At 45.6% G+C, this 21,484-nt stretch overlaps 1 protein-coding gene across 1 annotated transcript in view; it reads right to left on the bottom strand.

The window, feature by feature from the left end:
* LOC134412657 (ras GTPase-activating protein 4-like) overlaps positions 1-13,428 on the bottom strand; it is a 46,534-nt gene extending 33,106 nt beyond the window's left edge. Inside the window, exons 1-2 of the mRNA XM_063146616.1 lie at positions 13,364-13,428; positions 227-283 (exon numbers count right to left, since the gene is read on the bottom strand). Of these exons, the coding sequence (XP_063002686.1) occupies positions 227-283; positions 13,364-13,428 (122 nt within the window). The remainder of the gene's footprint in view (positions 1-226; positions 284-13,363) is intronic.
* Positions 13,429-21,484: the final 8,056 nt, after the last annotated feature.

The raw sequence follows: 21,484 nt of genomic DNA, 5'->3' as shown, positions 1-21,484 counted from the left end.
CTTTTCTGTGTTAGCACCTAAATTTTGGAATAGCCCACCAATTAGGCCTCCGGCTCCCAGGCCTAATTAACTGTTTATAAGAAATTGTATGTAGTTCTGAACCAGGCAGTTGGCAAGAGGTATCAGTGCTCCTGAGCAGTTATTGCACGCAATCCGAAACACAGGGGGGAATTCTCAGGGTCCAACCTCGGGTTCACAATTGCGTGCTCAAGTCTGCATCACTTACCTGATGATGGCTTCATTGTCAATTTTCACAATACAGTAAGGGTCACTGCTGCCTGTACTGGAAAGAGAGAGAGAGAAAAGTACACATTAGGGTATTTGTGTCAGTAGAGAATTACAGTGTCATGTCTAACCCGACTGCTCCTGTTTTGGGAGGTGTTTCAGGTAATCAATCAGAACCAGATTCGGACCTAGAGGAGGAGCACCAGACACCAGCCAGCCTGTACCAGTGGGGGAGGAAGCTCTCACGGGTGATTCCCCAGCTGGGAGTCAGCCCTCTCCAGAGCTTATCTCCTCAAGGCCAAATCCTACACACTCGGTGGGAAGTGAGCTTTCTTCCAGAGGTGAGCATCCCGACAAGCTAGCTGATGCTAGGGTCCGTCGGAAGCTCAAACACTGAGAGCGGAAGGAAGGAGTGAGAAAGTTCATCCGACAAAGATTGTACCAGAACCTGCCTCCGCACCAGGCTCTCTGAAATTACAGGCGTTTGGGAAGGGGCTTCTTGTTCGCCTTGGTCAGACAATTGTCTCACTTAGTTTGCATAGTTTTGCCTAGGGGGACGTTTCCAAGAGGTTAGACTCCCTTCAGGTAGAAGAGATGTTTGCTGCTTAATAAAAGCTTTGTGGCTTACTTAGCAGGTCTCATCATTTGTCTCCCATTGAAAGCAGGAGCTTTCTGAGAAACACGACATACAGATTCCCCCAAAATGCAAGCTACTGAATGAACATAAGGGAACATCAGGGCCTGATCCAGTTGGCCCCCCAGGAGATGAGACGGTATGCAGGGCCATTCCATCGGCCCTGCTGAAACGCTGCTTTCCTCTTCCCTCCCTTTTGCTATTTCCTTGTGTGCCACGCCTTCATTAGATTATAAGCCTGCGGGTGGGGGGGGGGTTGTCTTGTTTACTGACTGATTGTACGCTGCTCCGGGCTCAGGAGGGGGATAAAATAAATACATTAAGTAAGTAAATAATAGTTCCTGGAGATGCCAGGGATTGAATCGGGGATCTTCTGCATGGAAAACAGCTGCAATGCCATTGAGCTACAGCATCTCCCAGCGGAGTCTGGTGCCTCCGATGTCAGTGGGGTGGCAAATCTGCTCCGGGTTTCATAGAATCATAGAATAGCAGAGTTGGAAGGGACCTATAAAGCCATCGAGTCCAACCCCCTGCTCAATGCAGGAATCCACCCTAAAGCATCCCTGACAGATGGCTGTCCAGCTGCCTCTTGAAGGCCTCTAGTGTGGGAGAGCCCACAACCTCCCTAGGTCACTGGTTCCATTGTCGTACTGCTCTAACAGTCAGGAAGTTTTTCCTGATGTCCAGCTAGAATCTGTCTTCCTTTAACTTGAGACCGTTATTCCATGTCCTGCACTATGGGAGGATCAAGAAAAGATCCTGGCCCTCCTTTGTGTGACAACCTTTTAAGTATTTGAAGAGTACTATCATGTCTCCCCTCAATCTTCTCTTCTCCAGGCTCAACATGCCCAGTTCTTTCAGTCTCTCTTCATAGGGCTTTGTTTCCAGACCCCTGATCATCCTGATTGCCCTCCTCTGAACACGCTCCAGCTTGTCTGCGTCCTTCTTGAATTGTGGAGCCCAGAACTGGACTCAATACTCAAACTGAGGCCTAACCAGGGCCGAATAGAGAGGAACCAGGACCTCACGCGATTTGGAAGCTATACTTCTATGAATGCAGCCCCAAATAGCATTGGCCTTTCTTGCAGCCATATCGCACTGTAGGCTCATATTCAGCTTGCGATCTACAACAATTCCAAGATCCTTCTCGTTTGTAGTATTGCTGAGCCAAGTATCCCCCATCCCCAGCTCCTTTAGAATTCTGGCTGGTTCAGACTGAAACCCGGAGTGGATTCACACACCCCTGACATCGGAACCCCCAGCCTCCACTGCCCTCCGTGTACATTGAACTACAACATCGGTGTGTGCACGTGTGTCACGACCACGCCTGTCCTCATGCGTGTGGCAGCTCACTGCAAAAGCGGAGGCTCCTCCAGCGTCGCGGACACAACCCCTGCACTCTGCCAGTAAGCAATAATAAGAATATGTTAAAATAGCGGGAGCCGTCATGCAGAGGTTTCGCTTCAAAGCTCCTGGCTCGGACGTAAAGCACGGAAAAGAACCCCGACTGTGGGAAGAAGGCCGCAGAGACCAAAAGACATTTGTCTCACCGGAAACAGGATTTTTAAAATAAATAAATAAATAAATAAATCTTTTTTTCTTCTCCCAGCTCAAAAGGCAGAAGAAAGAGCAAGGAAGAATGTAAACGAAAGAGGGTTGGGAGAGAGAAGCTGAAGGCCAGGGTCAACATTTTTCTTTTTAGAAGAAACAACCAGGACAGACAGAGAATTCTTATTTTAGAATAGTGAGGATGTCAAGGCAGTAGTTCACTGACTCCTTTGATAGGACACAGCGGTTTACTGGCAGGGGAGGGGAACTAAACCATAGGCTCCCAAAGTGGGCAGTAGTGTCCCCTTGGGGGCGGTGGGATTGCATAGGGGGTGTTAAGAGGCAAGGAGGCAGCAAGGGGGCATTAAGAGGCAGGGGGCACTTGAGGTGGTCTTTTCCGAGAAGCGCCTCTCCAGAAGGTCTTAAAACCCAGGGATATTTTTTATGGGAGAAGGTAGTTTGGTCCCAAGCAATCATGTATTAATACCGTTTAAGAAGAGTCCTTTTAACGGTGAATTGAAATGTTTCAAAAGCACCAAAACGCTAATGAAGAGACATACCCTGCTTGGTGTGCCCCGCCATGCCGGCTGCAAAACGGAGGCGTTTGCTCTCTTTTCCTTCCCTCCCGCCCTCCCTCGGCAAGCCTGCGGTGGGTGCTTCCCATTTAAAGGGGCCGCGCGCAGGGGGCACCGGGCATGAGTTTGTGGAACCAAGGGGACAGTTACCAGAAAAAAGTTCTGGTAACTGGTAGAGGCTGGTAGTTCCGATGTCAGTGGTGCAGTGAATCCGCTCTGGGTTTCAGAAATGTACTCAGCGGATTTGGGCTATTCCAACCCAAGCAAAGCCAGTAATAGAACATAGGGCGCTGTCCTATGCCAAACTAGACTATTTGCCCATCAGCCTACACTGACTGAGAGTAGCTCTCCAGGATTTCCAATGGGGGGTCTTTACCAGCCCCTACTTGGAAACGTTGAGAATTGAACCCAGGACCTTCTCGTAGGGCCCCTCATTTACAGATATACAGGTTTTATAAAAACCCGTTCCGTCTGCATTTTGCAGATTGTCAGGTGTCTTTCATTCCATCTGCACATTGAGAGTATTGGTGTTCTTTCCCAAGTTCCCAAATTTTCACAAATTCCGCATTTGTGAAAATGTGCAAATCCCCCCCCCAAATGTGCAAATCCAGCCCCAAATGTGCATTTTCCTGCTTCAGCCTATAGGGGAAAGGCACATTTTCAACTGGCATTTTTTATTTTACGTCATTTTCTGCAACTAGATTTGTGTAATATTCTGGAAAGTAAAAACACACATCAAGAGTTTGCTGCAAAAGTTTGCGGAATCTGTGTGACTCTGGAAAAAGCCGTTCCACAGGTTGGATTCATAAAAATCCAAATTCATTTAATTCCACTGTGGAATTCTCAGACATCCCTGCCACATTTCAGGCGGACAGAAGTCTGGTTTTTCCTGAGGAATTTTCGTTTCTCCTCCTTTACGGATTTTGGCTTAGCCTTTCTTTTTCAGAGGATCAAATGCACCCTTGGTTTCGATCCTTGCATGCGTTCGATCAAGAGATGATCAGCTTGAATGAATTGGCGATCGTGGCGGGGAGGCAGAAGATCAGTGGGAAAGGTGTAATCGAAGTAGAGGCTTTGGAATCGCCCTTCCTGACTTAGTGGCCTGGCCATCGGCCAAGCACTCGCTAGATATGGGGAAAAGGTTCATTAAATTACTGGCTGGAGATTGCTTCAAGTTCATTTCCTCTGTGCTGTAAGCAAACATCCTCCATGGGAACAAGGTTATGACAAGCCATTGCTCTAATCAAGGCACAACAGATTGTATCACCACAGAGGTGAAGTTTATGGCAGCACGTAAGCCAGGAGGGCAGGCAGGCGGGTGCGTAGCCCCCGGTCTATTTTCTAGCAAAGAAGACAAGGGGAGGGAAGACCCTCAGCCAATACATCAAGCCAAAACAACAGGACCCCAAAAAGTATGATATAGGGCAGTGGTTCCCAAACTTTTTCAGGTCACCGCCCCCTTGGTTCCACAAACTCATGCCCAGCGCCCCCTGCCCTACACTATAAAAATCACTATTCAGAATAGCGGTTTTCAACGACCCACTAAGGAAGATAACAACAATAAAATTCAAAACAGGAACAATTAATTGAATATTTATTCAAAATCCAGTTGCATTTTTTAATTTATTCAATTAAACGTAATTGATGAACTTGATCCAGGGATATCCTCTTTTCAAAGTCTGATAGTCATTTAGCAAGAATATTAGATATATTTAGTAACTAGGGTAGAGTACCTCGCTATTCTGTAAATTCGTAATGTGATGGATGGGCTTTAGGAAGGGATGTCTGATTTAAGGTCACTTAACATGAGTCTTAAATCACCATGTTTAGTAATCTCGAGTCGATTTCTTTGCTTGGAGAGAAGTAGGCAGACCACCCTAAAACCACATTCCACCAAATATGATGTTGGAAATGCAACCGGGAACTTCTGAACCACTCTCCGTAGCGCAGGATAGCGATCAGAAATTCTGTAACCAAAACTCCTGGTACGGAAAAGACCACCTCGAGCGCCCCCCCTGCCTCTTAACGCCCCCCTATGCAATCCCACCCAGCCCAAGGGGGCAGTATCGCCCACTTTGGGAACCACTGATATAGGGCTTCATCCCACGTATCCGTTTCCCTCAAATTATCCCCATAGCATAAAGCTGTCGTTGTTGTTAGCTAAATTACACCCCGGGCGGCGGAGCTCCTAAGATCCTTTGCATACCAGGAAAAGGGTTTAAGCAGGGAAATGTAAAAAATCAACAGATGACCCAATCCTATTCAAATTTGGTATGCTGAAAGCCCTCCTTAATATCTATTACTGTGCCAATTTTGATGCCTTTATCTTTAAAACTTACACAGATGTAAGCATTTGTTTAATTTGTACTTTAAACATATCAAATCCTCCTCCTGCGCCCCCAGTGGCCACTCGGAGAACAACAAAAGATTCGCTCCTAAAGAGGTAGTAAAATAGGTCGAGTCTTTTGGCTTTATAGCACAATTAAAGCAGGATGCCTGGGAGTGCTTCACAGTCAAAACAGATTATAAACTGAAAAACTTCGGAGTCCTTTGCACGCAATTCGCAGTGATTGTACAGTATAACCCTGGTGCGATGAAGCTATGTATCGCCACAGAGGTGAAGTTTATTTTTATTTATTTAAGGATTTTTATGCCGCCATTCAGCCAAAAAAGGCTCTCACGGCGGCTTACAAAAGTATTTCTTGACAGTCCCTGCCCACAGGCTTACAATCTAAAAGACATGAGACAAAAGGAAAGGGGATTGGGAGGGAGGAGGAGGAGGGGGGAAAGGAAAGCAAACTCAGGCACTACAATCTTCGTTGTAAAGTTCAGCAGTTACAGGTGACAGCAGGAGGGAGGGGGCTCTCAGCTGGAACTGGACCCAGGCACGATGGAGAGGTGCCTGGCTGCTGCTTCCTCCCTCACTGGTGGCCTCTGCAGAGACAGTAGGTAGCAGGAGGGAGGGGGCTCTCAGCTGGAGCTGGACCCAGGCACGATGGAGAGGTGCCTGGCTGCTGCTTCCTCCCTCACTGGTGGCCTCTGCAGAGACAGTAGGTAGCAGGAGGGAGGGGGCTCTCAGCTGGAGCTGGACCCAGGCACGATGGAGAGGTGCCTGGCTGCTGCTTCCTCCCTCACTGGTGGCCTCTGCAGAGACAGTAGGTAGCAGGAGGGAGGGGGCTCTCAGCTGGAGCTGGAGCCAGGCACGATGGAGAGGTGCCTGGCTGCTGCTTCCTCCTTATGGCAGCACGTAGGCCAGGAGGGCAGGCAGGCGGGTGGGTGGGTAGCCCCCGTTCTGTTTTCTAGCAAAGAAAACAAGGGGAAGGAAAACCCTCAGCCGAAATATCAAGCCAGAACAAAAGGACCCCCAAAAAGGATATAGTCAATTACAAGGTTAATAGTGCTGATGCAAATCAAAGCGTAATTCTAAATCCACAAGAATTGTTCTAAAGCAGTGGTTCCCAAAGTGGCCTCTGTTTGCTATCTCCTGTATTCGAGGCAGTAAGCCTGTGTGCACCAGTTGCTGGGGAACATGGGTGGGAGGGTGCTGTTGCACCATGTCCTGCCTTGTTAGTCCCTGGCCGACGGCTGTTTGGAGACTGTGTGATCCAGCGTCAGGGCACTTCTGATGTCCTTAAATGGCGTAGGACCATTTAAGAACATGAAATCTGCCTACCTCTTAACTGGAGGAACTCTGCTTTCTGAAGCGAAGAGCATGGCACGGAAATGTAGTACCACCTGATCTATGGAATTCCCTCCCTCCCCCTGGCACCAGATCTAATTGCTTTTAGGCAATTAGCACCACTTTCCTAGGCTTCTAATGCTCTGTGATGGTTTTATTGCCATTTTAAATTCATGAGTTGATGGTCCTTTTTTTAAAGGTATTTGAAATGACATTGTAAGTCCGGGATTTATTTATTTTTTAATATAGTGTTTTTAAAAGGCGGGGTATCAGAAATAAAATCCGCTAGAACTTTAGCTAATTAAACTACTAAGTGGTTAAAGGTAGGAGCACTATTATTTTTACTGCCCTTGCACATTTGCAGAACAGAAACACTCCCCTGCACATATCTGGTTAATATTTGCACTTTTAAGTAGCAATCTGGATCACAAGAATAGAACCATTATTTTTTTAAAAAAAAATTAATTGCAGCCTGACAGGTATTTAAAACTAGGTTTGAGTTGTTACATCACCTAAGAAGAAGAGGTTACCACCACACACTGAGACTATTAAAAGAAAGATTTGCAACAAAATGTTGCAGTATGGTGTGCTGTTATTTATTAGCCAGCCATGTTCTCCTCTACGATACTCCATTACAACCCCACTATTGCTTGGATTTCCACCTGCCCACGTGACTCTGCCTTTCATGGCCATTGGTCATGCCCAGTCCTTGTCACATTTCTCTAAATATTTTTTTGTACTTCTGTATTCCTTGAGGTTCCCCTAACTCTGATGAAACATCCGTCCTGGTGCTGTTTCAGCTACGTAAGTAATGGCACTCTGCTGAAATTCCCTCTTCATCACCACAGTTAAAGCTGCAGGAGCCCTGCCCTCTTTTGTCTCTGGTCACTCTAGCTACAAAAGAGGGCAGGGCCCTTGCAGCTTTAACTGTGGTAATGAAGAGGGGAATTTCAGCAGGTGCTGCATACATACAAATCACACCTGCTCAAATTCCTTTTTCTATACAACTGTTAAAGATACAGGAGCCCTGTCCTCTTTTTCATAGGGTCACCCTATTCAACTTTAAAAATACATATATATATATTTATTCCATTTGTGCTTTTCTGTCCAATTGCAAGCACCGCCTGAGAAATTTTCACAGCCCATAACAAAAACATGTTTTTCCTCCTAGAGGTCTCCGGGCTGTTAGCATTAAATAAACAGTTTTAAAAGGTCACACTCAAATCATTTCCTCCTTCTGTAAGGGTTTATGCTTTGTTGACAGAACTGCAAGATCTCCAATTACCAAGGGATAGACTTCCAGTAATAATAATAAAATTAAATTAAAAAAACTGGCAGAGGGAGGGGTCAAAGAGACCCGTTAAACATAACGTGTAAACTAGGACGACCATATGAAAAGGAGGACAGGTCTCCTGTATCTTTAACAGTTGTATGGAAATGGAAATTTCAGAAGTCTCATTTGTATATATGGGGAACCTGGTGAAATTCCCTCTTCATCACAACAGTTAAAGCTGCAGGAGCTATACTAGAGTGACCAGATTTAAAAGAGGGCAGCTTTAACTGTTGTGATGAAGAGGAAGTTTCACCAGCTGCTGCATGCATGCAAATGACACCTGCTGAAATTTCCTTTTCAATGCACCTGTTAAAGATACAGGAGCCCTGTCCTCCTTTTCATATGGTCACCCTAGTGTAAACGAAGGGAAATTCTAGTCTCTATAAAAGGAAACCATGGTGGATGTGTAATATTTCAGACATGGGGGTAACAGTGCAGGAGGGGGAAGAGAGACTACAAATGTACGAGCAAAGATGTTTGTATTATTATTAATTATTGCTATTTATTACTTTCATAACCTGCCTTTCTTCCTGCAAGGAACCCAAGGAGGCATGCATAATCCTCCTCCTCTCTGTTTTATCCTCACAACAACAACCCTGTGAGGTAGGTTGGGCTGAGAGTTTGTGACTGGCCCAAAGTCACCCAGTGGGCTTCCATGACCAAGTGGGGCCTAGAACCCGGATCGCCTGACTCCCAGTCCAAGACTCTAGCCACTACACCACACTGGTCCTCTTACTTTAACTAGACTTTGAGCTGAGCTTAAATCAGATCCCATATTAACTCTGGGTTAATCCTCATATCCTTCTGTTATACTGGGACTACAACACCCAACATTCCCCAATCAGCAGGGTGGATAAAAATCAATGTTTTTTTAAAAAATAAAAAAATCAGGATTTTTATTTAAATTGGATTTTTTTTTAATAAAATGCCTTTTGAGGAAAAATCTATCTAATGGTAGTTTTCTATTGAAGATGCATTACAGTCCAAAGGTTATTCATCACGAAATAAGAATCATAGAATAGCAGAGTTGGAAGGGGCCTACAAGGCCATCGAGTCCAACCCCCTGCTCAATGCAGGAATCCACCCTAAAGCATCGTTTTTAATTATGTAGCATGAGGCTGTATATTCATGTAATGTTTAAATTTTAGGGTAAATGAATTCCATTAATCTGTTCACAATGTCATGCTCTTCCAGAGGTTTCCGTAAGATTATGGGGCAATTTTTCAATCTAGAAGATATTATTATCACAGAGGCTTGGTTTTACAGTTCTCCAAACTGTGAATATGTGTCTGCAGGGATCACAATCCCATTGTTCCTTTGCAAATCTATGTACACAGAATCAACCCCTTTACCTCTTAAGTGCTAAGTTTCAAAAAATTCAATGAGTAGAGTGCACTTTTGGGGGTGGGGGGAGGTCACATGATTAAATCAAGTCTTTCTGAGTAGTGATTTAAATCGTGATTTAAATCAAATTGATTTAAATCAAATCCACCCTGCCAGCCAGGAACACATGCAAAGGGACACCAGGTTGGGGAAGACTGGTTTAGACAGAACTGAGGTAGATGGAAACAATCTTTCAACTAGAGAAGGATTTCCTAAATTCTTAATTATAAATGGGAAATGATAATTGCCTTCCTTTCAAAACAAGATTTTAAAAAAACACTTTGGAAATTAGGAGAAATGCCAGCTTTTGTCACATATGTTAACCTTTAAAGAACATCCAAACAGCCACCCTAACCTCATATCCACATGTGCTAGCAAATCCTGCAAAATTATGGCAAATATCCATTCTAGAGGCTTCCTTTACATAGAAATACAGTTGCCTTCCTCAGACTGATTCTCTCCAGAAATGTTGGACAGCCAGCCCGGTGATTGGGAATGATTTTATTTATTTATTCAGAGCTCCATCAGATGAGCGTTTTATTGCACGTGCATTACTGGGCACTCAGATTTTCACGGGTCCCTCTCACAACATCTTCCTTCTCCCATGTGCCTCTTGCACCTTCGATTTAAAAGAGGGCAGGGCACCTGCAGCTTTAACTATTGTGATGAAGAGGAAATTTCACCAGGTTCTCCGTATATACAAATGACACCTACTGAAATTTCCTTTTCAATACAACTGTTAAAGATACAGGAGCCCTGTCCTCCTTTTCATAGGGTCACTCCACCTGTGCTCTTTTAGGAGTGTGTACACATTACAGCTGTATACACAATGTGCACAGAGAGAAGGATGGGGAAATAGAATCATAGAATAGTAGAGTTGGGAGGAGACTCTAAGGCCATCGAGTCCAACCCCCTGCTCAATATACACCTTTGCTTGGCTGTAATGGAAGAGGAGTCCTTGACAGACTTCCCAACCTCCCAGACACCCTGTAATTGTTCTTAAAATGGCCATCCTTGAACACTGGAACTCTGAAGGGAGATTACAAATGGTGAAGACAGCTGAAACGCAATTCATTAAGACGTTCAATTCTATCACCTATGGCTTAAATCAGGCTAAAGTTTAATTCGTTTATCTATAACAGCTGTTTTTAAGTGTTAATGCAATTAACACTGTCTGTGCTTTCTGCATTTCGCCTCCCTCTGAGCTCATTGTTTACAATCGCTTCCACAAGCATGTGTGTGTGTGTATATACACTCGTAACTCAGCATAACACTTCAGCCTCTGATGAAACGCAGTGCAGTCCACGAAAGCTTATGCCATAATAAATTCATCGTTTGCTTCCCCTGCTAATCTGGAGTCTTTGTCCCAGACGCAGGACTTACAAAATGTGATCACTTCTCTATTTCTGAGAAAGATGTGTGTGTGTGTGTGTGTGTGTGTGTGTGTGTGTGTGTGTGTGTGTATGAGAGAGAGAGAGAGAGAGAAGAAAATGAGGAAACAGCCAGATAAACCATACAGAATATTATTTGCAATAGTCTTCGTAAAAGAGAGACAGATGCTCTGAAAGCTTGTAGATTAATCACAAAGCTGAGGATCACCCACTGCCAGCATCTGGGATTCACAGTTATGTTGCCACTGAACATGGAGGTTCTATTATAGCTCTCACTGCCAACAGATCTACCTTCCGATCACGTGAAACAACCCCCTGAATTCTGCTCTTTGGAGAAAGGCTGAATGGAGACATATGAGTTCCGAATTCCTGGTCAGTGCTCTCATCAAAGAACCTATCACCCACCCTTTCCATGAGACTGTGGCAGGCCAGGGCTATGTTTTTCCTTGGGTGGAATACCATAGAAGGATTCCTGTGAAGGAAGACACACATCATTCCAGCAGAGGGAGCAGAATGTGTGCATTTCAGAAGGAAACACAATGGGGATTCCTGTAATACAAGCTTTCCCCAGCTAGCTACTCCCAAAATGTTGTCTACTACAGCTCCCATCAATCCTAGCCAGCATGACATGCAGGGTGTGGGTGATGGGAGTTGCAACCCAATGCACTCGACACCGAGGAAGGCTAATGTAATATGATCACACATGAAGAACTTCCAGCGCTTTCTCTCTAAAAGCCTTGCAGCTTTTTCTTCTGCTTTCCCCAATTCTATTCCATCAGAATCCTTTTCATTCCAAACCGTGCTGGATTTCTAAAGGGAACACGAGAAATCTGGCACAAATCAAGCCCTTCTTGCAAAAATCTGGGGTGGGGGAAAAAAGCAAACAGACACAAACACGCTTTTGACCAGCTGTTTTGCTGTCTTATCTAGATTAAACTCTGAGCTGTCATTTGTCACGCTGACAGAGTTTGCATTTTAACCCGCATTGTGTAGCGACCAGGAATTCACTCACAAACGCAGATGCAATAATGTGGTTTCTTGCATCTGACAAAAGCTTATGCCACAATGAGACTTTTTAAAAGGCGGCACAACTGGTTTTGCTGTAAGGGATTAATATGGATTCCCCTCTGGAATCTGTGACGGTTTAGAAACTCTGCCAAATAATGTTACGAAGATTTAGGCAGGGGTGGCATTTAAGGCCCGGGAACATGTCTGGGTTGGCATGGGCAAAAAAGGTGTTTGTGTGTGCGCTCATGCACAAGTGAAAGATAATTCTCATTTTTGTGTTACAAAATAGAAAACAAATGTTTTTAAAAAGTGGAGGTCGATGTAGTTAGGGACCCTTTCAGTATTACAGGAAGATGTGTTTGAAATTAGAGCAGGGGAATTGGGATCAAAGCTTCTGTTTCAACGGGAATAAAAGGGAAGTCTTTTAACAGTGGGGTACAATTCGTTGTTCAGTCTGCAGATTTTTCAAAAGGAGAGAAAGAAACAAGGAAAACTTTCTGAGGCTCATTTTTAGACACCTGTTGGTCCAAATTAATAAGGGAAAGTTATCAAAGCCTGAATAACAAGCAGACTTCTGGCTTTCCACCCCCCCTTTTTTTAAAAAGCTACAACCTCAACATCATAACATACAGGAGAGAGAGAGAATTCCTAGAACAGAACCAAGGCAATTCCTGTAATACAACTACCACAACGTGCCCCAACCTGGTGCCCTCCAGATGTCTTGTATTTCAACTCCTATTAGCTACAGCCAGCATAGTTCATTGTTAACGGCAATGGTAGCCGTAGTCCAAAATATCTAGGCTGGGGTAGACTGAGCTAAGATGCTTCCAAACAGAGCGTTCCTAGTACTTCGATTCAAGAGTCATTGTGCAGCTGTTCAAGTTTCTCCTCCTTAATGGATTTATTGTAGGAAGAAAAAGGCAGACAAGGAAATGGGGAAATATGGGAAGATGGAGGAGTTTGGGGTGGTTTCAGATTCAGCTTTGATTAGGGTGACCATATGAAAAGGAGGACCGGGCTCCTATAGCTTTAATAGTTGCATAGAAAAGGGAATTTCAGCAGATGACATTTGTATATATGGAGAACCTGGTGAAATTCCCTCTTCATCACACCAGTTAAAGCTGCAGGAGCTATACTAGAGTGAGCAGATTTAAAAGAGGGCAGCTTTAACTGGTGTGATGAAGAGGAAATTTCACCAGGTTCCCCATATATACAAGTGACACCTGCTGAAATTCCCTTTTCAATACAACTGTTAAAGATACAGGAGCCCTGTCCTCCTTTTCATAGGGTCACCCTATTTTGATTTGATTGTCAATGACAAAAACAGCCATCTGGAAACCCCGAACGTTGTCTGAGAGTCCCCCGAGCCCCCTAAAATCCCACAAACGAGGCATAAAAGCCTTGACACAAAAGAGGAAAGAGGCACACCGCTGAACTCCACAGGGCTGTCCTTCTGCCAAAGCCTGCCCCAAGACATCACACAAAAACACACAACCACAGCTTTAACAGCAACACAGAACTGGGTTTGGGGAGCGGGGGGGGGGGGAGGTCATAAAGGGGCCGCAGCCCCGTTTGTTTTTTACTTACATGTCTTTGGCTGGTAAATTTTTCCCTTCCACTATTCGAATAAACAAAGAGCTCCTTTGGGGCATCGCAGGAGCTAATCCCGTGGAGATCGCAGGAACAATTAATCTGGCGCTGGTAGGGTTGGGTTGGCTGATGCCCTATAAGAACTGGTAGGGGACCCCGAAGGAAACCCAACCCAGACAAGCGCTCAATAAACGACAGGAGGAAAGTGCGGACATGGATCAAACCTCCCAACAAGACGCACGTTTTCCCATTCAGCCTCTATATAGGGGGTCTAGGAAGGGCGCGCGTGCCCGGGTTTTACGGCTCCGCCAATCAAGAGCCGAAGGGAAAGGACGGGGCGTGGTCAGCGGGGCAGCTCGGGCGGCGATTGGCCGCTGCGTTTGCCAGCTGTCCGCAGAAGCGCTTTCACTCGCGCGCAACCCGCGTCGGGGCGCCTCTGCGTTCCGACGGCGCCTTCTCCCGTGTTGCAGCCTCAGCAGGCGATCCTGTGCACTTTTATGCAGCGGAGGGGGGTGGCCCCGAGGGGAATCCATTCTGGGTTTCATTCAGAACCAGCTAGAACTTTAAAAGAGCTCTCCAAGGTGCTGACGCCTGGGGGAAAAAAAAGTAGGTTCAGCACCTTGGATAAATCCTGTAGAGTTCTGGCTGCTGCGGACTGGAATCCAGGATGGATTCGCAACCCCACCGAAATCGGGGCCACCAGCCTCCACTGGTGGCACCGAGCAGGAGGTTGGACTAGATGGCCTTATAGGCCCCTTCCAACTATACTATTCTATGATTCTATGAGTTTATGCCTCTAGAGAAAAAAAAAGTGGGGAAAAATGAGAGAGATACAAATGGAAGACCTCAGCTGGACCACCACCAACTCTTAAAATTCTGGCAAGGCAATTGCATGATAAAAGCCTTGTTTGGAAGCACACAGGATGGGTTTTAATTATTATTTCATTTATATCCTGGTTTCTTCCCCCTAGCAAGGAAACCCAGGCAGCGTACATGGTCCTCTCCCTCTCTGTCTTATCCTCACAACCACCCTGTGAGGTAGGTCAGGCTGAGAATCGGTCAGTGGCCCAAAGTCACCCAATGAGCTTCATGGACCAGTGGGGATTAGAACCCAGGCTTCCCTAGTCCAACACCAGGACAAATAAAAGGAAGGACTTCTTCACACAGTGCAGAGTTAAATTATGGAACTCACTACCACAAGATGTAGGGGTGGCCACCAATCTGGATGGCTTTGAAAGGGGGTTGGATAAATTCCTGGAGGTGAAGGCTATCCATGGCTACTAGCCCTGATGGTTGTGTGCTATCTCCAGTATTCGAGGCAATAAGCCTGTGTGCACCAGTTGCTGGGGAACATGGGCGGGAGGGTGCTGTTGCACCATGTCCTGCCTTGTTGGTCCCTGGCCAACGGCTGGTGGGCCCCAGTGTGAACAGAGTGCTGGACTAGGTGGACCCTTGGTCTGATCCAGAAGGGGTCTTCCTATGTTCTTACACAACCGCTCTGATTTAAATGTGCAAGGTGGTACCCAATCCAGGCTTTGTTCACCGGATGGGGTTATATAATAATCCCGATAATTTTTGGATCAGCAAATATATTTAAGACTATCGAATATATTAAATGGAAAAGTCATTTTTTATTGTTTTGTAGTTCTGGTTACATGGGTCAAATAATACATCGCATATGTACATTCAGAGTCGATAGAAATATTTATACTTATTCACACCTGGGTTTAAGATGTTTAACATTAATTGATTTAATTTAAATCAATTCAATGCAATTCCGTTTAGGGGACAGCGAAAAATCCAGAACTGGACAGCGAAAATAAGAACTGGACAGCGAAAAATGAAGATTCACAACTTGAACGCCAGGTTCTTGCACTCCGTATAATATTTATTATTTATTATTATTATTATTTATTTATTTATATAGCACCATCAATGTACATGGTGCTGTACAGAGTAAAACAGTAAATCGCAAGACCCTGCCGCATAGGCTTACAATCTAATAAAATCATAGTAAAACAATAAGGAGGGGAAGAGAATGCAAACAGGCACAGGGTAGGGTAAAACTAACAGTATAAAGTCTGCACAACATCAAGTTTTAAAAGCTTTAGGAAAAAGAAAAGTTTTTAGTTGAGCTTTAAAAGCTGCGATTGAACTTGTAGTTCTCAAATGTTCTGGAAGAGCGTTCCAGGCGTAAGGGGCAGCAGAAGAAAATGGACGAAGCCGAGCAAGGGAAGTAGAGGCCCTTGGGCAGGCGAGAAACATGGCATCAGAGGAGCGAAGAGCACGAGCGGGGCAATAGTGTGAGATGAGAGAGGAGAGATAGGAAGGAGCTAGACCGTGAAAAGCTTTGAAGGTCAACAGGAGAAGTTTATATTGGATTCTGAAGTGAATTGGAAGCCAATGAAGAGATTTCAGGAGTGGAGTAACATGGTCGGAGCGGCGAGCCAAGAAGATGATCTTTGCGGCAGAGTGGTGGACAGAAACCAATGGACTGATGTGAGAAGAAGGAAGGCCAGAGAGAAGAAGGTTGCAGTAGTCCAACCGTGAAATGTAAGCATCTAAGAACACCACCTGCCTTCTACATCGTGTGGCCCAATCCTGCCCCAGCTCTGGACTTAAGATGCCAAAGCTAACCGCAGGATCTTCCAATTCCTCGAAGACGTGCGTAGAAGAGGAGATTTCACACCACTGCAGCTTTTCTTGCTAGGAGCCTGCTGCATCCCCACAAGCAGAGAATGGTTTTCTCCAGTCCCGCTGGCTGAACTAGAGGTACCCAAGGGTTGAGCTGGGTGGATTTTGCATGCCAAGCACATGCTCCGTGCCTGTGCTGCAGCCCCTCCACTTTGCATCTGATCACCCTGTCTTGAATAAACACAGGGGGACAGCCGGCCATGCCTGTCTGGTGTCTGCTGCCACAGCATTGTTCCTGGAATGTATTTGCTAACGTTGGCCTTTGCAGCTGTCAAAATACATGTAAACCCACTGCTGAAAACAGGCCTTGCCTAACGTTAACATGCATTTATTAGCATAATCCTGTCCAACAGAAACATTAACCAGGCTTCTTATTTATACAGTCTGCTTTCCTTTCCTTTTTTTTAACAGGCCAATTAGAGGCGTTATTATAATACATGACAGGGGACTTTAGATACTTGGGCTGGAGGGACACAAATTTGGAAAATTATTCAGGAGCCCTGGTTCCCTTTGCCTCCACTCTGAATTCCTTACTCCTTTTTTGGAGTAGGGTCATTGTGCCTTTCAGCAGAACATTCATTACAGCTGAGTGAAGAAAAGAAGCAGGCCCACCTGCTGGTGGCTAAGGAAATCACAGCGTAATGCATTTCAGTTCGCTTTAGTCACGTCCACTCTAGTCTAACGCTCTTTGTGGGACTTTCAAATGTAAATGAAGCGTAAGTGGTTGTTTCTCCTTCCCCGCTATCTGAATTTGATTGTATGTGCTTTGGGGCAGGGGCTGGAGATTTGGTTTTTGTTTTGTTCGCTATCTCTTCAAGATCTTAAAACCTGGTCAGGCTCATATGGGAGAATACGGGCTGGCAGATAACTTGGTCCCAAGGCGTACAGGGCTTCGTAGGTCATCACCAGCACATTGAGTTGTGCCCAGAAGAGGGCTGGTAGCCAGCAAAATTGCTGTAACATGTGACTCAGGTGAGCCCTCTAACCCAGATGCTCCCTATAACCCAAATTCAATTTTGGAGAATCTCTCAGGTGGGTAAAGGGAGTAGGACTAAAGACACAAAAAATAGAATCATCGAGTTGGAAGGGGCCTATAAGGCCATCCAGCCCAACCCCCTGCTCAATGCAGGAATCCACCCTAAAGCATCCCTGGCAGGTGGCAGCATCCAAAGAGTAACACTATTGCACGTCAGCTGTCAAACACTAAATTCTAGGCCTGCGGTGTTCAATTAGGTAGATTAATTGATTTAGAGTGCAGTCCTATGCATGTTTAGACAAATTAAGTGTCTACAACTTCCAGTATTCTCCAGCCAGAATGCTAAGAGTGATAGGACTTTTTTCTGTCTAAACACAGAATCCTAGAATAGTAGAATTGGAAGGGGCCTATAAGGCCATCGAGTCCAACCCCCTGCTCAATGCAGGAATCCACCCTAAAGCATCTCTGACAGATAGCTGTCCAGCTGCCTCTTGAAGGCCTCTAGTGTGGGAGAGCCCACAACCTCCCTAGGTAACTGGTTCCATTGTCATACTGCTCTAACAGTCAGGAACAGCTAGAATCTGGCTTCCTTTAACTAGAGCCCGTTGTTCCGTGTCCTGCACTCTGGGAGGATCGAGAAGAGATCCTGGCCCTCCTCTGTGTGACAATCTTTCAAGTCCTTGAAGAGCGCTGCCATGTCTCCCCTCAATCTTCTCTTCTCCAGGCTAAACATGCCCCGTTGTTTCAGTCTCTCCTCATAGGGCTTTTGTACAGCACATTGTAGCTTAAAGTTCTCACTGCCAGTAACTGCACCTTAGGACAGACAGGTCATCTTTTTAGAATGGTGGAAAAAGCTGGAAAATCACACCCACCCACACCCCAAAATTGGGGTTCTCTTAGGTTGTTATGTTTCTTTGGTCTGATCCATGCGGGCTCGTCTTGTGTTCTCATGTTTCTGTGTTCTAGTAGGCAGCACATAGGGTGTGTGTTTTTTAAAATAAATAAATCAGCGGCACTTCCCATGGAGTGCATCAACTCAGTGCATGATCCTCTTTGAATGCCTGCGTGATTAAGTGGCAGCAGCCTCTAAGGAATATGGCACGCTGCTTTGTTTAGACTCATTGCCTATTTTCGGATGAAACATCAATCCCACTTGACTCTTCCTTTGCACCACCAGGTTTCATTTTTCTTCTCCTTTCGCTGCTTCTGGCTTATCAAGGACTTGCAAGGTGTGTGTGTGTGTGTGTGTGTGTGTGTGTGTGTGTGTGTGTGGAAGGAATCACCAGAAGAATTCTAAATTTCTACCAGTTTTTCTAGCATAGTGTTGCCCAAACGTCTTCCATCAAAATGGAAAGCACACTTCACGCCTACATCTCAAAGGGTTTACTTTTAGCATCTGACGAAGGAAAGGTTGGCTTCCACACCCCGGTTTTCTGCATGAGTGACAAGGCAGCAGTATGAAGTGAGCCAGGAATGGCGGGGCTAGCCAGTAGGCAAGACCAAAGCCCACAGAGCTTCAGCTATTGGGCGGTATAAAAATGTAATAAATAAAATAAATAAATAAATAAAACTGGGAGGAAGAGTCAAGGAGCAAGCCAAATGTTAGCCCTTCAGATATTTAAGGACAACTATCATGCCTCCCCTTGACTTTCTCTTCTCCGGGAAAAACCTACACAGAATCATAGAATAGCAGAGTTGGAAGGTGCCTACAAGGCCATCTAGTCCAACCCCCTGCTCATTGCAGGAATCCACCTTAAAGCATCCTTGACAGATGGTTGTCCAGCTGCCTCTTGAATGCCTCTCGTGTGGGAGAGCCCACAACCTCCCTAGGTAACTGGTTCCATTGTCGTACTGCTCTAACAGTCAGGAAGTTTTTCCTGCTGTCCAGCCAGAATCTGGCTGCCTGTAACTTGAGCCCGTTATTCCATGTCCTGCACTCTGGGAGGATCAAGAAGAGATCCTGGCCATTGAGCAGGGGGTTGGACTCAATGGCCTTTAGGCCCATTCCAACTCTACTATTCTATGATTCTATGATTCTACTAAGCCATCTCTTCCAAAGAAATGGCTTGGGGCCAGGTTATTTGAAGGAACGGTTCCTCCCATATGTACCTGCCCGGATTTTAAGATCATCCACAGGGGTCCTTCTCCGTGAGCCCCTGCCAAAGGAAGTGAGGCAGGTGGCTACTAGGAGCAGGGCCTTCTCTGCTGTGGCACCCCGGCTGTGGAATGAGCTCCCCAAAGAGGTTCGCCTGGCATCTACACTGATATTCCTTCCATCACCAGCTGAAGACCTTTTTATTTTCTCAGTATTTTAACACCTAATTAACTTAAATTTAAACTTTGCTGTTTTAATTCCATATTTTAATCTATATCAATTCCTGCTGTGTGGTTTTACCCTGGTTGTGCTTTTTATATTGTATTTTGCTTTTGTGTTTTTAGACTGTTGGTTGTTTTGTGTGCTTTTCATGGTTTTAATTTTTGTGAACCGTCCAGAGAGCTTCGGCTATTGAGCGGTATAAAAATGTAATAAATACATAAACTGTTCCATGTCGGACTTGGTGTCCTGGCCTTCACCAGCTTGGTTGCCTTTCATACTCCAGTTTGTCAATGTCCTTCTTAAAACGTGGCACCAGGAGCTGGGCACGATACTCCGGATGAAGAATATTGGTACTTCCTGAGATCTGGACACATCGCTTTAAAAAATAAATAATTCAGTAGATTGGATTCACTTATTAAGCAACTGTGTTGGTGCAAAAAGGAAAGGAAAGTTACCTCTTGTGCAAGCACTGAGTCATTACTGACTCTTGGAAGGATGCCAGCTTTCGCTGACGTTTTCTTGGCAGGCCTTATAGCGGGGTGGTTCGCCGTTGCCTTCCCCGGCCATGATTACCTTTCCCCCAGCTAACTGGGTACTCTTTTTACTGACCTCGGGAGGACTGAACGCTGAGTCAACCTGAGCCAGCTGCCTGAAACCAGCTTCCGCTGGGATCGAACTCAGGCCGTGGGGAGAGTTTCAGCTGCAGAAACTGCTGCTTTACCACTCTGCGCCACACAAAAAACAGAAATGTAAAAGGAGAAGAAAAAATTGAGGCACTGAAAAATGTTGGGCAATGTTAAAATTACCCAATGCATTTTGGTGGAAACTTACAAGAATTTGAGTTATACTTCTAAGGTAGCCAGCTTCTACTAAGGTTCCCTAGCTTGGTGTCCTCCAGATGTGTTAGACTGTAATGCTCAGGTCTGGCTGGGGGATATTGGGATTTGTAGTCCAATATGTCTGATAGGGCTTGGCTCTTTTTCTTTTCTTTTTTTATTCTTTTGTATTTGGTGCTGCTGCTGCCCTCATGTGCACCTCAGCTCCATCGGGGAAGGGCACAGATGCAAGCAAAGTATGAGCCGCAGCAAATTGTGCATGCACCGATTCCAAGTTAATTTTAGAAATGAATGTGCAGTGCAGAAGCAATGAAGTGGGGGGCCCCCACAGGAACTTAATTCTTCCCTGTGCTGCGACGCCCCCCTCCCACACCCCCTTCCAGGATCAGATAGAGGGAAAGAGTCTTAGTTAAAGCCTGTGGCCAGACTCCAGCCTGAGAGGCACTGCCTTTAGCCGATTAGAAGGAGTGAGTGGATACCAAACACGCAAAGTGGACGGTTTTTATCCTCGGCTTTTGGGTAACGGAAACGACTAATCCATAGGGAGCAAAGAGCAGAATGAGAAAGAGATGAAAGGTCAGGAGGAAATAACTCTCCATCCCACACGGGGCCGTGGAAGCCGCCGAGTGGCCCAAATGTTTCATGTGAAGGTGGGTTCATCCCTCTGCAGCTTTTTCTTGCCTTTTCAGCTCCACCGCCAAGATCCTCCCAGCGCTATTTTTAGCTGTTTTTCTTTCTATTTTTAAAATTCTGGTCAGCAGATGACGTCGTAGTCAATGAACTTTGGTGCCCCAGACAGGGGGGGAAAGTGAGAGGAGGGAGGCTCCCCAGTTAATACAATTGTCACATGCAACTTTTCAACATTAACTACCTCAGCTTTCATAGAATCATAGAATCATAGAATAGCAGAGTTGGAAGGGGCCTACAAGGCATTCGAGTCCAACCCCCCGCTCAATGCAGGAATCCACCCTAAAGCATCCCTGACAGATGGTTGTCCAGCTGCCTCTTGAAGGCCTCTAGTGTGGGACTGGCCACAACCTGTAACTTGAGCCCGTTATTCTGTGTCCTGCACTCTGGGAGGATCGAGAAGAGATCCTGGCCCTCCTCTGTGTGACAACCTTTTAAGTATTTGAAGACTGCTATCATGTCTCCCCTCCATCTTCTCTTCTCCAGGCTAAACCTGCCCAGTTCTTTCAGTCTCTCTTCATAGGCCTTTGTCCAGACCCCTGATCTTCCTGGTTGCCACGTCCTGGTTGCCAGTCACCATCAGTTGCACAGGGAAATCCTACCCAACT

This window comes from Elgaria multicarinata, chromosome 22 (genome assembly GCF_023053635.1).
Source record: "Elgaria multicarinata webbii isolate HBS135686 ecotype San Diego chromosome 22, rElgMul1.1.pri, whole genome shotgun sequence".
Classification (NCBI taxonomy): domain Eukaryota; kingdom Metazoa; phylum Chordata; class Lepidosauria; order Squamata; family Anguidae; genus Elgaria; species Elgaria multicarinata.
The sequence above is the reverse complement of the archived record's forward strand: the minus strand, read 5'-3'. Positions and strand labels throughout refer to the sequence as shown.